At 44.7% G+C, this 16239-nt stretch overlaps 1 protein-coding gene across 1 annotated transcript in view; it reads right to left on the bottom strand.

Annotated features, from left to right (window-relative positions):
* Window positions 1-489: 489 nt before the first annotated feature.
* si:ch211-67e16.11 (uncharacterized) overlaps window positions 490-16239 on the bottom strand; it is a 35517-nt gene continuing 19767 nt past the window's right edge. Inside the window, exons 6-7 of the mRNA XM_031805439.1 lie at window positions 13314-13532; window positions 490-2241 (exon numbers count right to left, since the gene is read on the bottom strand). Coding sequence (XP_031661299.1) covers window positions 2035-2241; window positions 13314-13532 — 426 coding nt within the window. The 3' untranslated portion in view covers window positions 490-2034. The remainder of the gene's footprint in view (window positions 2242-13313; window positions 13533-16239) is intronic.

The following is a 16239-nucleotide window of genomic DNA, read 5'->3' as shown; positions in this document are numbered from 1 at the left end:
ATTGCTATTCTCACTATTCTCACGATTCTATATATTTTGTGATTCGATACTTGATTGTGATTTGAAGTTGTATACATATTGCTCACTATATGTTAGTTAGCTTTGATCAGTCATTGAAATAAAAGTGCTGAAAACACTGTATGTTGGCTCACTATTTAAAAAGAAAGAGAACAAGCTAGTACAGCCGACAAGAGCTAGCTAACACTACCTAGCTCTAGCTAACACTACCTAGCTCTAGCTAACACGACCTAGCTCTAGCTAACACGACCTAGCTCTAGCTAACACGACCTAGCTCTAGCTAACACGACCTAGCTCTAGCTAACACTACCTAGCTCTAGCTAACACTACCTAGCTCTAGCTAACACTACCTAGCTCTAGCTAACACGACCTAGCTCTAGCTAACACTACCTAGCTCTAGCTAACACGACCTAGCTCTAGCTAACACTACCTAGCTCTAGCTAACACGACCTAGCTCTAGCTAACACTACCTAGCAAAAAAAAAGGCAGGTTGTTTTTTTATTTCATTTTATTTTTTTTAAATCGATACTTGAAGTCAAAGTATCAATTATAATATCGTCAAAAATAATATTGCGAAATGTAACGGGACTTTTTTCCTCCATCACTAGCACAAATCCTGCGGTACTATATGTATGTGGGCTCAAAAGATACACTTAAATAAGAATGTGTTGTAACAGAAACGACTCCCGATGACAAGCCATCATCTAGTGTGTGATTGACAAAGCAACTAGCCTTCTCTGTGATTCGGTCTGTGTGTTGTCTATTGTCTTGTTATTTGTGTCTGTCTGTGTTGTTATTTGTGTCTGTCTGTGTGTGGTCTTCTCTTGTGTTGTTAGGTATGTCTGTCTGTGTGTGTTGTCTTCTCTTGTCTTGTTATTTGTGTCTGCATCTGTGTGTGTGTGCATGTGTGTGTATGAGTCTGTGTGTATGAGTCTGAGTGTTCTTTCAAAATAAAATTCTGTCCAGGGGTCTGTGTCGGTTCTGGATGTGGTTCTGGTACCACAAGGTGCTGTGAAGGTTCTGGTTGTGGTTCTGGTACCAGAAGGTGCTGTGAAGGTTCTGGCTGTGGTTCTGGTACCACAGACCGGTGGGGAGGTTCTAGTTGTGGCCCTGGTACCACAGGGCGGTGGGGTGGTTCTGGTTGTGGTTCTGGTACCACAGGGCGGTGGGGAGGTACTGGTTCTAGTTGTGGTTCTGGTTCCACAGGGTGATGGGGAGGTTCTGGTCCTGGTACCATAGGAGAGTGGGGAGATGCAGGTTCTTGTACCACAGGAGAGTGGGGAGGATCAGGTTCTGGTACCACAGTGTGGTGGGGAGGTTGTGGTCCTGGTACCACAGTGTGGTGGGGAGGTTCAGGTCCTGGTACCACAGGAGAGTGGGGAGGATCTGGTCCTTGTACCACAGGACATTGGGGAGGTTCAGGTTCTGGTACCACAGTGTGGTGGGGAGGTTCAGGTCCAGGTACCATAGGACAGTGGGGAGGATCTGGTCCTGGTACCACAGGAGAGTGGGGAGGATCTGGTCCTGGTACCACAGGAGAGTGGGGAGGTTCAGGTCCTGGTACCACAGGACAGTGGGGAGGATCTGGTCCTGGTACCACAGGAGATTGGGGAGGATCTGGTCCTGGTACCATAAGGTGATGAGAAGGTTATGGTTGTGGTTCTGGTACCACAGGGAGGTGGGGGGGTTCTGGCATCACAGGACGGTGGGGAGGTACTGGTTCTAGTTGTGGTTCTGGTACCACAGGAGAGTGGGGAGGTTCTGGTTCTGGTACCACAGGGCGGTGTGGAGATTCTGGTGTGGTTCTGATGCCACAGTATGATGGGAAGGTTCTGGTTGTGGTTCTGGCACCATAGGGCAGTGGGGAGGTTCTGGTTGTAGTTCTTGTACCACAGGATGGTGGGTAGGTTCTAGTTGTGGTTTATGGTTCTGGTACCACAGGTCGGTGCAGAGGTTCTGATATCACATGGCGATGGGAAGGTTCTGATTCTGGTATCACAGAGGGGTCGGGAGGATCTAGTTGTGGTTCTGGTACCACAGAGCAGGGGGGAGGTTCTGGTTGTGGTTCTGGTACCACAGGGCGGTGGGGAGGTTCTGACAGCCCATGTACTCCTTCCTCATCTCTGCTTCGCTCAGAGGTGGAGTTGTGTTACAGGGCGCACCAGATAGGTTGACATCCAAAAGGCTGGATTTGGGGTCGAGGAGGCGGGACATCCCTGAATCCTGAGAAGAGATGGGAGGAAGAAGAGGGTCAGGTCAAATGATTGATGGTGGTGGTGTGATCTCCACTTTATACATTATTGTGAGAACATCATTTCAGGAAGCCTCATAACAATTTTATAGATCATTTTGTTATCTCTTCTCAGTGGGAAGCGCTGGTTGTAAAGACATCGTTTTAATCCATTTTAAGAAATTAATAGAAAAATAACAATAAATAAATCCACAATGAGTAAAGGTAACTTGGCTAAATACACAGGGTACCTGTACAGATTGGATGTGTAGGGGCACGAGGTAATTGAGGTAGCTACCAGTACCAGTCAATGTTTTTTTAAATTTTTTATTACTATTTTCTACATTGTAGAATAATAGTGAAGACATCAAAACTATGAAATAACACATATGGAATCATGTAGTAGCCCCCAAAAAGTGTTCAACAAATCTAAATATGTTTTAGATTCTTCAAAGTAGCCTTGATGATAGCTTTGCACATGCTTGGGATTCTCTCAACCAGCTTCACCTGGAATGCTTTTCCTACAGTCTTGAAGGAGTTCCCACATATGCTGAGCACTTGTTGGCTGCTTATCCTTCACTCTGCGGTCCAACTCCTCCCAAACCATCTCAACTGGGTTGAGGTCGGGTGATTGTGGAGGCCAGGTCATCTGATGCAACACTCCATAACTCTCCTTCTTGGTCAAATAGCCCTTACACAGCCTGGAGGTGTGCTGGGTCAATGTCCTGTTGAAAAACAAACGATAGTCCCACTTAGCGCAAACCAGATGGGATGGCGAATTGCTGCAGAATGCTGTGGTAGCCGTGCTGGTTAAGTGTGCCTTGAATTCTAAATAAATCACAGACAGTGTCTCCAGCAAAGCACCATCACACCTCTTCCTCCATGCTTCACAGTGGGAACCACACATGCGGAGATCATCCGTTCACCTACTCTGCATCTCTCAAAGACACGGTGGTTGGAACCAAAAATCTCAAATTTGGACTCATCAGACCAAAGGACAGATTTACACCTGTCTAATGTCCATTGCTCGTGTTTCTTGGCCCAAGCAAGTCTCTTCTTATTGGTGTGCTTTAGTAGTGGTTTCTTTGCAATAATTCGACCATGAAGGCCTGATTCACACAGTCTCCTCTGAACAGTTGATGTTAAGATGTCTGTTACTTGAATAAAGGTTAAATAAACAAGAAAGTGAACTCTGTGAAGCATTTATTTGGGATGAAATTTATGAGGCTGGTATCTCTAATGAATTTATCCTCTGTAACAGAGGTAACTCTGGGTCTTCCTTTCCTGTGGCGGTCCTCATGAGAGCCAGGTATCTCTAATGAATGTATCCTCTGTAGCAGAGGTAACTCTGGGTCTTCCTTTCCTGTGGCGGTCCTCATGAGAGACAGGTATCTCTAATGAATTTATCCTCTGCAGCAGAGGTAACTCTGGGTCTTCCTTTCCTGTGGCGGTCCTCATGAGAGACAGGTAACTCTAATGAATTTATCCTCTGCAGCAGAGGTAACTCTGGGTCTTCCTTTCCTGTGGCGGTCCTCATGAGAGACAGGTATCTCTAATGAATTTATCCTCTGCAGCAGAGGTAACTCTGGGTCTTCTTTTCCTGTGGCGGTCCTCATGAGAGACAGGTAACTCTAATGAATTTATCCTCTGCAGCAGAGGTAACTCTGGGTCTTTCTTTCCTGTGGCAGTCCTCATGAGAGACAGGTATCTCTAATGAACTTATCCTCTGCAGCAGAGGTAACTCTGGGTCTTCCTTTCCTGTGGCGGTCCTCATGAGAGACAGGTAACTCTAATGAATTTATCCTCTGCAGCAGAGGTAACTCTGGGTCTTCCTTTCCTGTGGCGGTCCTCATGAGAGACAGGTAACTCTAATGAATTTATCCTCTGCAGCAGAGGTAACTCTGGGTCTTCCTTTCTTGTGGCGGTCCTCATGAGAGACAGGTATCTCTAATGAACGTATCCTCTGCAGCAGAGGTAACTCTGGGTCTTTCTTTCCTGTGGTGGTCCTCATGAAAGCCAGTTTCATCATAGCGCTTGATGGTTTTTGCGACTGCACTTGAAGACACTTTCAAAGTTATTGAAATGTTCCGCATTGACTGACCTTCATGTCTTAAAGTAATGATGGACTGTCGTTTCTCTTTGCTTATTTCAGCTGTTCTTGCCGTAATGTTGACTTGGTCTTTTACCAAATAGGGCTATCTTCAACTGATTGGCTCAAACACATTAAGAAGGAAATACTTGTAACATTTAACAAGGCACACCTGTTAATTGAAATGCATTCCAGATGACTACTAACCAAAAAAATTGTTATTTTCTTTATTTGAGATTCTTCAAAGCAGCTGCCCTTTTGCTTTGATGACAGCTTTACACACTCTTGGCATTCTCTCAACCAGCTTCATGAGGTTTACTACATGATTCCATATGTGTTATTTCATAGTTTTTATGTCTTCACTGTCATTTGACTGTGTAGAAAATAGTAAAAGTAAAGAAAGACCCTTGAATGAGTAGGTGTGTCCAAACTTTTGACTGGTAATGTATGTACATAACGGTAGAGGTACAGTAACTAGGCAACAGGATAGATAATAGACAGTAACAGCAGTATACTGTAGGTAGGGGTAAAGGATAGATAATAGACAGTAACAGCAGTATACTGTAGGTAGGGGTAAAGGATAGATAATAGACAGTAACAGCAGTATACTGTAGGTAGGGGTAAAGGATAGATAATAGACAGTAACAGCAGTATACTGTAGGTAGGGGTAAAGGATAGATAATAGACAGTAACAGCAGTATATTGTAGGTAGGGGTAAAGGATAGATAATAGACAGTAACAGCAGTATACTGTAGGTAGGGCTAAAGGATAGATAATAGACAGGAACAGCAGTATACCGTAGGTAGGGGTAAAGGATAGATAATAGACAGGAACAGCAGTATACTGTAGGTAGGGGTAAAGGATAGATAATAGACAGTAACAGCAGTATACCGTAGGTAGGGGTAAAGTGACTAGACAACAGGATAGATAATAGACAGTAACAGCAGTATACTGTAGGTAAGGGTAAAGGATAGATAATAGACAGTAACAGCAGTATACTGTAGGTAGGGGTAAAGGATAGATAATAGACAGTAACAGCAGTATACTGTAGGTAGGGGTAAAGGATAGATAATAGACAGTAACAGCAGTATACTGTAGGTAGGGGTAAAGGATAGATAATAGACAGCAACAGCAGTATACTGTAGGTAGGGGTAAAGGATAGGGTATGTGATGAGTGAAAAGAGTATGTGCCAAAAGTGTCGATGCAGATAGTCCGGGTAGCTATTGGTTAACTATTTAATTAACTATTTAGCAGTCAGTGAGCCTTATGGATTGGTGGTGGAAGCTGTTCAGGGTCCTGTTGGTTCGATCGGTACCGCTTGCCGTGCGGTATCAGTGAGAACAGTCTATGACTTGGGTGGCTGGAGTCTTTGACCATTTTTAGGGCCTTTCTCTGACACCGCCTGGTATAGAGGTCTTGGAATGCAGGGAGCTTGAACCCAGTGATGTCCTGGGCTGTACGCACAACCCCCTGTAGTGCCTTGCGGTCGGATGCCGAGCAGTTGCCATTTGATGCAGCCAGTGAAATACTCTCAATGGTGTAGCTGTAGAACCTTTTAAGGATCTGATGGCCCATGACAGCTGTAGAACCTTTTAAGGATCTGATGGCCCATGACAGTGGTGCAGCTGTAGAACCTTCTAAGGATCTGATGGCCCATGACAATGGTGCAGCTGTAGAACCTTTTAAGGATCTGATGGCCCACGACAATGGTGCAGCTGTAGAACCTTTTAAGGATCTGATCGCCCATGACAGCTGTAGAACCTTTTAAGGATCTGATGGCCCATGACAGCTGTAGAACCTTTTAAGGATCTGATGGCCCATGACAATGGTGCAGCTGTAGAACTTTTTAAGGATCTGATGGCCCATGACAGGTGTAGAACCTTTTAAGGATCTGATGGCCCATGACAGCTGTAGAACCTTTTAAGGATCTGATGGCCAATGACAATGGTGCAGCTGTAGAACCTTTTAAGGATCTAATGGCCCACGACAATGGTGCAGCTGTAGAACCTTTTAAGGATCTGATGGCCCATGACAGGTGTAGAACCTTTTAAGGATCTGATGGCCCATGACAGCTGTAGAACCTTTTAAGGATCTGATGGCCCATGGCAGCTGTAGAACCTTTTAAGGATCTGATGGCCCATGACAGCTGTAGAACCTTTTAAGGATCTGATGGCCCATGACAATGGTGCAGCTGTAGAACCTTTTTAGGATCAAATGGCCCATGACAGCTGTAGAACCTTTTAAGGATCTGATGGCCCACGACAGCTGTAGAACCTTTTAAGGATCTGATGGCCCATGACAGCTGTTGAAACATTTAAGGGTCTGATGGCCCATGACAATGGTGCAGCTGTAGAACCTTTTAAGGATCTGATGGCCCATGACAGCTGTAGAACCTTTTAAGGATCTGATGGCCCACGACAATGGTGCAGCTGTAGTACCTTTTAAGGATCTGATGGCCCATGACAGTGGTGCAGCTGTAGAACCTTTTAAGGATCTGATCGCCCATGACAATGGTGCAGCTGTAGAACCTTTTAAGGATCTGATGGCCCACGACAATGGTGCAGCTGTAGAACCTTTTAAGGATCTGATGGCCCATGACAATGGTGCAGCTGTAGAACCTTTTAAGGATCTGATGGCCCATGACAGTGGTGCAGCTGTAGAACCTTTTAAGGATCTGATCGCGCATGACAATGGTGCAGCTGTAGAACCTTTTAAGGATCTGATGGCCCTTGACAATGGTGCAGCTGTAGAACATTTTAAGGATCTAATGGCCCATGACAGTGGTGCAGCTGTAGAACCTTTTAAGGACCTGATGGCCCATGACAGTGGTGCAGCTGTAGAACCTTTTAAGGATCTAATGGCCCATGACAATGGTGCAGCTGTAGAACCTTTTAAGGATCTGATGGCCCACGACAATGGTGCAGCTGTAGAACCTTTTAAGGATCTATTTGCCCATGACAATGGTGCAGCTGTAGAACCTTTTAAGGATCTGATCGCCCATGACAATGGTGCAGCTGTAGAACCTTTTAAGGATCTAATGGCCCATAACAATGGTGCAGCTGTAGAACCTTTTAAGGATCTGATGGCCCATGACAATGGTGCAGCTGTAGAACCTTTTAAGGATCTGATGGCCCATGACAGCTGTAGAACCTTTTAAGGATAAGATGGCCCACGACAATGGTGCAGCTGTAGAACCTTTTAAGGATATGATGGCCCATGACAATGGTGCAGCTGTAGAACATTTTAAGGATCTGATGGCCCACGACAATGGTGCAGCTGTAGAACCTTTTAAGGATCTGATGGCCCATGGCAGCTGTAGAACCTTTTAAGGATCTGATGGCCCACGACAATGGTGCAGCTGTAGAACCTTTTAAGGATCTGATGGCCCACGACAATGGTGCAGCTGTAGAACCTTTTATGGATCTGATGGCTCACGACAATGGTGCAGCTGTAGAACCTTTTAAGGATCTGATGGCCCATGACAGCTGTAGAACCTTTTAAGGATCTGATGGCCCACGACAATGGTGCAGCTGTAGAACGTTTTATGGATCTGATGGCCCATGGCAGCTGTAGAACCTTTTAAGGATCTGATGGCCCATGACAGCTGTAGAACCTTTTAAGGATCTGATGGCCCATGACAGCTGTAGAACCTTTTAAGGATCTGATGGCCCATGACAATGGTGCAGCTGTAGAACCTTTTTAGGATCTGATGGCCCATGGCAGCTGTAGAACCTTTTAAGGATCTGATGGCCCACGACAATGGTGCAGCTGTAGAACCTTTTAAGGATCTGATGGCCCACGACAATGGTGCAGCTGTAGAACCTTTTAAGGATCTGATGGCCCATGGCAGCTGTAGAACCTTTTAAGGATCTGATGGCCCACGACAATGGTGCAGCAGTAGAACCTTTTAAGGATCTGATGGCCCACGACAATGGTGCAGCTGTAGAACCTTTTAAGGATCTGATGGCTCACGACAATCGTGCAGCTGTAGAACCTTTTAAGGATCTGATGGCCCAAGACAGCTGTAGAACCTTTTAAGGATCTGATGGCCCACGACAATGGTGCAGCTGTAGAATGTTTTATGGATCTGATGGCTCACGACAATGGTGCAGCTGTAGAACCTTTTAAGGATCTGATGGCCCATGACAATGGTGCAGCTGTAGAACCTTTTAAGGATCTGATGGCCCATGACAATGGTGCAGCTGTAGAACCTTTTAAGGATCTGATGGCCCATGACAATGGTGCAGCTGTAGAACCTTTTAAGGATCTGATGGCCCATGACAGTGGTGCAGCTGTAGAACCTTTTAAGGATCTGATCGCGCATGACAATGGTGCAGCTGTAGAACCTTTTAAGGGTCTGATGGCCCTTGACAATGGTGCAGCTGTAGAACCTTTTAAGGATCTAATGGCCCATGACAATGGTGCAGCTGTAGAACCTTTTAAGGATCTAATGGCCCATGACAATGGTGCAACTGTAGAACCTTTTAAGGATCTAATGGCCCATGACAATGGTGCAACTGTAGAACCTTTTAAGGATCTAATGGCCCATGAAAATGGTGCAACTGTAGAACCTTTTAAGGATCTAATGGCCCATGACAATGGTGCAGCTGTAGAACCTTTTAAGAATCTGATCGCCAATGACAATGGTGCAGCTGTAGAACCTTTTAAGGATCTGATGGCCCATGACATTGGTGCAGCTGTAGAACCTTTTAAGGATCTGATGGCCCATGACAATGGTGCAGCTGTAGAACCTTTTAAGGATCTGATGGCCCATGACAATGGTGCAGCTGTAGAACCTTTTAAGGATCTGATGGCCCACGACAATGGTGCAGCTGTAGATCCTTTTAAGGATCTGATCGCCCATGACAATGGTGCAGCTGTAGAACCTTTTAAGGATCTGATGGACCATGACAATGGTGCAGCTGTAGAACCTTTTAAGGACCTGATGGCCCATGACAGTGGTGCAGCTGTAGAACCTTTTAAGGACCTGATGGCCCATGACAGTGGTGCAGCTGTAGAACCTTTTAAGGATCTGATCGCGCATGACAATGGTGCAGCTGTAGAACCTTTTAAGGATCTGATGGCCCTTGACAGTGGTGCAGCTGTAGAACCTTTTAAGGATCTAATGGCCCATGACAATGGTGCAGCTGTAGAACCTTTTAAGGATCTAATGGCCCATGACCATGGTGCAACTGTAGAACCTTTTAAGGATCTAATGGCCCATGACAATGGTGCAACTGTAGAACCTTTTAAGGATCTAATGGCCCATGACAATGGTGCAGCTGTAGAACCTTTTAAGGATCTGATGGCCCATGACAATGGTGCAGCTGTAGAACCTTTTAAGGATCTGATGGCCCATGACAATGGTGCAGCTGTAGAACCTTTTAAGGATCTGATGGCCCATGACAATGGTGCAGCTGTAGAACCTTTTAAGGATCTGATGGCCCATGACAGTGGTGCAGCTGTAGAACCTTTTAAGGATCTGATCGCGCATGACAATGGTGCAGCTGTAGAACCTTTTAAGGATCTGATGGCCCTTGACAATGGTGCAGCTGTAGAACCTTTTAAGGATCTAATGGCCCATGACAATGGTGCAGCTGTAGAACCTTTTAAGGATCTAATGGCCCATGACCATGGTGCAACTGTAGAACCTTTTAAGGATCTAATGGCCCATGACAATGGTGCAGCTGTAGAACCTTTTAAGGAACTGATGGCCCATGACAATGGTGCAGCTGTAGAACCTTTTAAGGATCTGATGGCCCATGACAATGGTGCAGCTGTAGAACCTTTTAAGGATCTAATGGCCCGTGACAATGGTGCAGCTGTAGAACCTTTTAAGGATCTAATGGCCCATGACAGCTGTAGAACCTTTTAAGGATCTGATGGCCCATGACAATGGCGCAGCTGTAGAACCTTTTAAGGATCTGATGGCCCATGACAATGGTGCAGCTGTAGAACCTTTTAAGGATCTGATCGCCCATGACAATGGTGCAGCTGTAGAACCTTTTAAGGATCTGATGGCCCATGACAATGGTGCAGCTGTAGAACCTTTTAAGGATCTAATGGCCCATGACAATGGTGCAGCTGTAGAACCTTTTAAGGATCTGATGGCCCATGACAATGGTGCAGCTGTAGAACCTTTTAAGGATCTAATGGCCCATGACAGCTGTAGAACCTTTTAAGGATCTAATGGCCCATGACAGCTGTAGAAACTTTTAAGGATCTGATGGCCCATGACAGCTGTAGAACCTTTTAAGGATCTAATGGCCCATGACAGCTGTAGAACCTTTTAAGGATCTGATGGCCCTTGACAATGGTGCAGCTGTAGAACCTTTTAAGGATCTGATGGCCCATGACAATGGTGCAGCTGTAGAACCTTTTAAGGATCTAATGGCCCATGACAATGGTGCAGCTGTAGAACCTTTTAAGGATCTAATGGCCCATGACAGCTGTAGAACCTTTTAAGGATCTGATGGCCCATGACAATGGCGCAGCTGTAGAACCTTTTAAGGATCTGATGGCCCATGACAATGCTGCAGCTGTAGAACCTTTTAAGGATCTGATCGCCCATGACAATGGTGCAGCTGTAGAACCTTTTAAGGATCTGATGGCCCATGACAATGGTGCAGCTGTAGAACCTTTTAAGGATCTAATGGCCCATGACAATGGTGCAGCTGTAGAACCTTTTAAGGATCTGATGGCCAATGACAATGGTGCAGCTGTAGAACCTTTTAAGGATCTAATGGCCCATGACAATGGTGCAGCTGTAGAACCTTTTAAGGATCTAATGGCCCATGACCATGGTGCAACTGTAGAACCTTTTAAGGATCTAATGGCCCATGACAATGGTGCAACTGTAGAACCTTTTAAGGATCTAATGGCCCATGACAATGGTGCAGCTGTAGAACCTTTTAAGGAACTGATGGCCCATGACAATGGTGCAGCTGTAGAACCTTTTAAGGATCTGATGGCCCATGACAATGGTGCAGCTGTAGAACCTTTTAAGGATCTAATGGCCCATGACAATGGTGCAGCTGTAGAACCTTTTAAGGATCTAATGGCCCATGACAGCTGTAGAACCTTTTAAGGATCTGATGGCCCATGACAATGGCGCAGCTGTAGAACCTTTTAAGGATCTGATGGCCCATGACAATGGTGCAGCTGTAGAACCTTTTAAGGATCTGATCGCCCATGACAATGGTGCAGCTGTAGAACCTTTTAAGGTTCTAATGGCCCATGACAATGGTGCAGCTGTAGAACCTTTTAAGGATCTAATGGCCCATGACAATGGTGCAGCTGTAGAACCTTTTAAGGATCTGATGGCCCATGACAATGGTGCAGCTGTAGAACCTTTTAAGGATCTAATGGCCCATGACAGCTGTAGAACCTTTTAAGGATCTAATGGCCCATGACAGCTGTAGAACCTTTTAAGGATCTGATGGCCCATGACAGCTGTAGAACCTTTTAAGGATCTAATGGCCCATGACAGCTGTACAACCTTTTAAGGATCTGATTGCCCATGACAATGGTGCAGCCGTAGAACCTTTTAAGGATCTGATTGCCCATGACAATGGTGCAGCTGTAGAACCTTTTAAGGATCTGATGGCCCATGACAATGGTGCAGCTGTAGAACCTTTTTTGTTGTTGTTATTGTTGTTTTTTTGTTGAATTTTACCCCCTTTTTTCTCCCCAATTTCATGGTATCCAATTGTTAGTAGCTACTATCTTGTCTCATCGCTACAACTCCCGTACGGGCTCGGGAGAGACGAAGGCTGAAAGTCATGCGTCCTCCTATACACAACCCAACCAAGCCGCACTGCCTCTTAACACAGCACTCATCCAACCCGGAAGCCAGCCGCACCAATGTGTCGGAGGAAACACCGTGCACCTGGCAACCTTGGTTAGCATGCACTGTGCCCGGCCCGCCACAGGAGTCGCTGGTGCGCGATGAGACAAGGATATCCCTACCGGCCAAGTCCTCCCTAACCCGGACGTCGCTATGCCAATTGTGCGTCACCCCACGGACCTCCCGGTCGCCCTAACCCGGTCGTGGCCGGTAACGACAGAGCCTGGGCGTGAACCCAGAGTCTCTGGTGGCACAGCCTTTTAAGGATCTGACTGGTGGAAGGGGCCGTCTTCACGACTGTGTTGGTATCAGCCACAGTCACGTGGCCACCGAGAAACTTGAAGCTCTCGAAACCTGCTTACAGCTCCCCGTCAGTGTGGATGTCGGGGGTGTGCTCGGACCTCTGTTTCCCGTAGTCCACGATCAGCTCCTTTGTTTTGCTGACGTTGAGGTAAAGATTATTGTCCTAACACCATGATAGTTTTCAAGCCCTGCCACATCCGACGAGCGTCAGAGACGGTGTAGTAGGATTCCATCTTAGTCCTGTATTGATACTTTGCCTGTTTGATGGTTTGTCTGAGGGCGTAGGGGGATTTCTCATAAGTGTCCCGCTCCTTGAAAGCTGCAGCTCTAGTCTTTATTTCATTGCGGATGTTGCCTGTAATCCATGGCTTCTGGTTACAGGGTGCATGTTGTGCAGGGTTTGTGTGTGTTGTCTAGGGTGGGTGTGTGTGTGTGTTGTGTAGAGTGTATGTTGTGCAGGATGTGTGTTGTGCAGGGTGTGTGTATGTGTTGCTTACCTTACTCAGGTGGTCTATAAGGCACTGTGCAGGGTTTTGCTACATACCTTACTCAGGTGGTCTATAAGGCACTGTGCAGGGTTTTGCTACATACCTTACTCAGGTGGTCTCTAAGGCACTGTGCAGGGTTTTGCTACATACCTTACTCAGGTGGTCTCTAAGGCACTGTGCAGGGTTTTGCTACATACCTTACTCAGGTGGTCTATAAGGCACTGTGCAGGGTTTTGCTACATACCTTACTCAGGTGGTCTATAAGGCACTGTGCAGGGTTTTGCTACATACCTTACTCAGGTGGTCTATAAGGCACTGTGCAGGGTTTTGCTACATACCTTACTCAGGTGGTCTATAAGGCATGTTGCTGGGTGCAGCGAGGCCCAGCTGTCGGCTATGTTGAGCAGCACCACGTTCAGGTGTTTCAGAGATGCTTTCAGTCTCTTACTGAGCACCCCGCTGTAACTCTGCTCTACGAAGACTAGTACCCGTCTCGCCCTGCAGCCTGCCAAGTCCGCTAGCAGCTCTCCCACACTGTAGCGCTCCTTCAGGTCCGCCTGCATTAGGGGCGAGAGGAAAAACCAAATGATCTCCCATCACCGTCTATATCTAAACATACAGGTTCAACCCTGCTGTTTTATATTCAGCCATCAGCTCACCCACAGAGGAATCCTGGGGAGAGGGAGACAAGCAGTCACGCAACCCCGATCTGTCACAGTCTTACAGGTAATTGCTTACGTTCAAAGCCAGCATGAGAAGCACACAGGTGTTCTAAAAGTTCCTAACCTATATATGCTTTAGCCGTAATCTCAGAACCCCAAAAAAACAATTCTGCCATGAGGTTATTTCAAACCTGTTCAAACTGACATCCAAATGGATGGAGCATGAAATAACGACTAGCAACAAATCCTAGAGGGTGCTAGATCGATGTGTCAGAAGGTGTTGTGGATCAGGAACGTTCTAGAGCTGATCTGAGGCCCAGTGGGACAAGCATTAGAGAGAAGAATACATATACAAACCAAGAAGCAGTCTCTATGGTCTCTACAGTCTCTATGGTCTCTACGGTCTCTACGGTCTCTATAGTCTCTATAGTCTCTATAATCTCTATAATCTAAAAGGTCTCTATAGTCTAAATGGTCTCTACAGTCTCTATAGTCTAAATGGTCTCTACAGTCTCTATGGTCTCTATAGTCTCTATAGTCTCTATAGTCTCTATAGTCTCTATAGTCTCTACAGTCTCTATAGTCTAAATGGTCTCTATAGTCTCTATAGTCTCTATAGTCTCTATAGTCTAAATGGTCTCTACAGTCTCTATGGTCTCTATAGTCTCTATAGTCTCTATAGTCTAAATGGTCTCTACAGTCTCTATAGTCTAAATGGTCTCTATAGTCTCTATAGTCTAAATGGTCTCTACAGTCTCTATGGTCTCTATAGTCTCTATAGTCTCTATAGTCTCTATAGTCTCTACAGTCTCTATAGTCTAAATGGTCTCTATAGTCTCTATAGTCTCTATAGTCTCTATAGTCTCTATAGTCTCTATAGTCTCTATAGTCTCTATAGTCTCTATAGTCTCTATAGTCTCTATAATCTAAATGGTCTCTATAGTCTCTATAATCTAAAAGGTCTCTATAGTCTAAATGGTCTCTACAGTCTCTATAATCTAAATGGTCTCTATAGTCTCTATAGTCTCTATAGTCTCTATAGTCTAAATAGTCTCTATAGTCTCTATAGTCTCTATAGTCTCTATAGTCTCTATAGTCTCTATAGTCTCTATAGTCTCTATAGTCTCTATAGTCTCTATAGTCTCTATAATCTAAATGGTCTCTATAGTCTCTATAATCTAAAAGGTCTCTATAGTCTAAACGGTCTCTATAGTCTCTATTGTTTCTATAGTCTCTATAATCTAAAAGGTCTCTATAGTCTAAACGGTCTCTATAGTCTCTATAGTATAAATGGTCTCTGTAGTCTCTATGGTCTCTATACTCTCTATAGTCTAAACAGTCTCTATAGTCTATACAGTCTCTATAGTTTCTATAGTTTAGAGAGTCGCTATAGTCTCTATAGTCTCTACGGTCTCTACAGTCTCTATATAGTCTCTATAGTCTAAATGGTCTCTACGGTCTCTACAGTCTCTACAGCCACTATAGTCTAAATGGTCTCTACAGTCTCTACGGTCTCTATGGTCTCTACAGTCGCTATGGTCTCTAGGGTCTCTACGGTCTTTATGGTCTCTATTGCCTCTGTAGTCTCTATAGTATCTATAGTCTCTAAAGTCTCTATAGTCTAAATGGTCTCTAAAGTCTTATATAGTCTAAATGGTCTATATAGTCTCTACAGTCTCTATAGTTTCTATAGACTAGAGAGTCTCTATATCTCTATAGTCTCTAAGGTATCTATAGTCTCTACGGTCTCTACAGTCTCTACAGTCTCTATATAGTCTCTATAGTCTAAATGGTCTCTACGGTCTCTACAGTCTCTACAGTCACTATAGTCTAAATTGTCTCTACAGTCTCTACAGTCTCTATGGTCTCTACAGTCTCTATGGTCTCTACGGTCTCTACGGTCTCTATAGTCTCTATAGTCTCTATAATCTCTATAATCTAAAAGGTCTCTATAGTCTAAATGGTCTCTACAGTCTCTATAGTCTAAATGGTCTCTACAGTCTCTATGGTCTCTATAGTCTCTATAGTCTCTATAGTCTCTATAGTCTCTATAGTCTCTACAGTCTCTATAGTCTAAATGGTCTCTATAGTCTCTATAGTCTCTATAGTCTCTATAGTCTAAATGGTCTCTATAGTCTCTATAGTCTCTATGGTCTCTATAGTCTCTATAGTCTCTATAGTCTAAATGGTCTCTACAGTCTCTATAGTCTAAATGGTCTCTATAGTCTCTATAGTCTAAATGGTCTCTACAGTCTCTATGGTCTCTATAGTCTCTATAGTCTCTATAGTCTCTATAGTCTCTACAGTCTCTATAGTCTAAATGGTCTCTATAGTCTCTATAGTCTCTATAGTCTCTATAGTCTCTATAGTCTCTATAGTCTCTATAGTCTCTATAGTCTCTATAGTCTCTATAATCTAAATGGTCTCTATAGTCTCTATAATCTAAAAGGTCTCTATAGTCTAAACGGTCTCTATAGTCTCTATAGTCTCTATAATCTCTATAATCTCTATGGTCTCTATAGTCTCTATAGTCTCTATAGTCTCTATAGTCTAAATAGTCTCTATAGTCTCTATAGTCTCTATAGTCTCTATAGTCTCTATA

The sequence above is a fragment of the Oncorhynchus kisutch genome, linkage group LG26 (assembly GCF_002021735.2).
Source record: "Oncorhynchus kisutch isolate 150728-3 linkage group LG26, Okis_V2, whole genome shotgun sequence".
In the NCBI taxonomy this organism is placed as follows: Eukaryota; Metazoa; Chordata; class Actinopteri; order Salmoniformes; family Salmonidae; genus Oncorhynchus; species Oncorhynchus kisutch.
The sequence above is the reverse complement of the archived record's forward strand: the minus strand, read 5'-3'. Positions and strand labels throughout refer to the sequence as shown.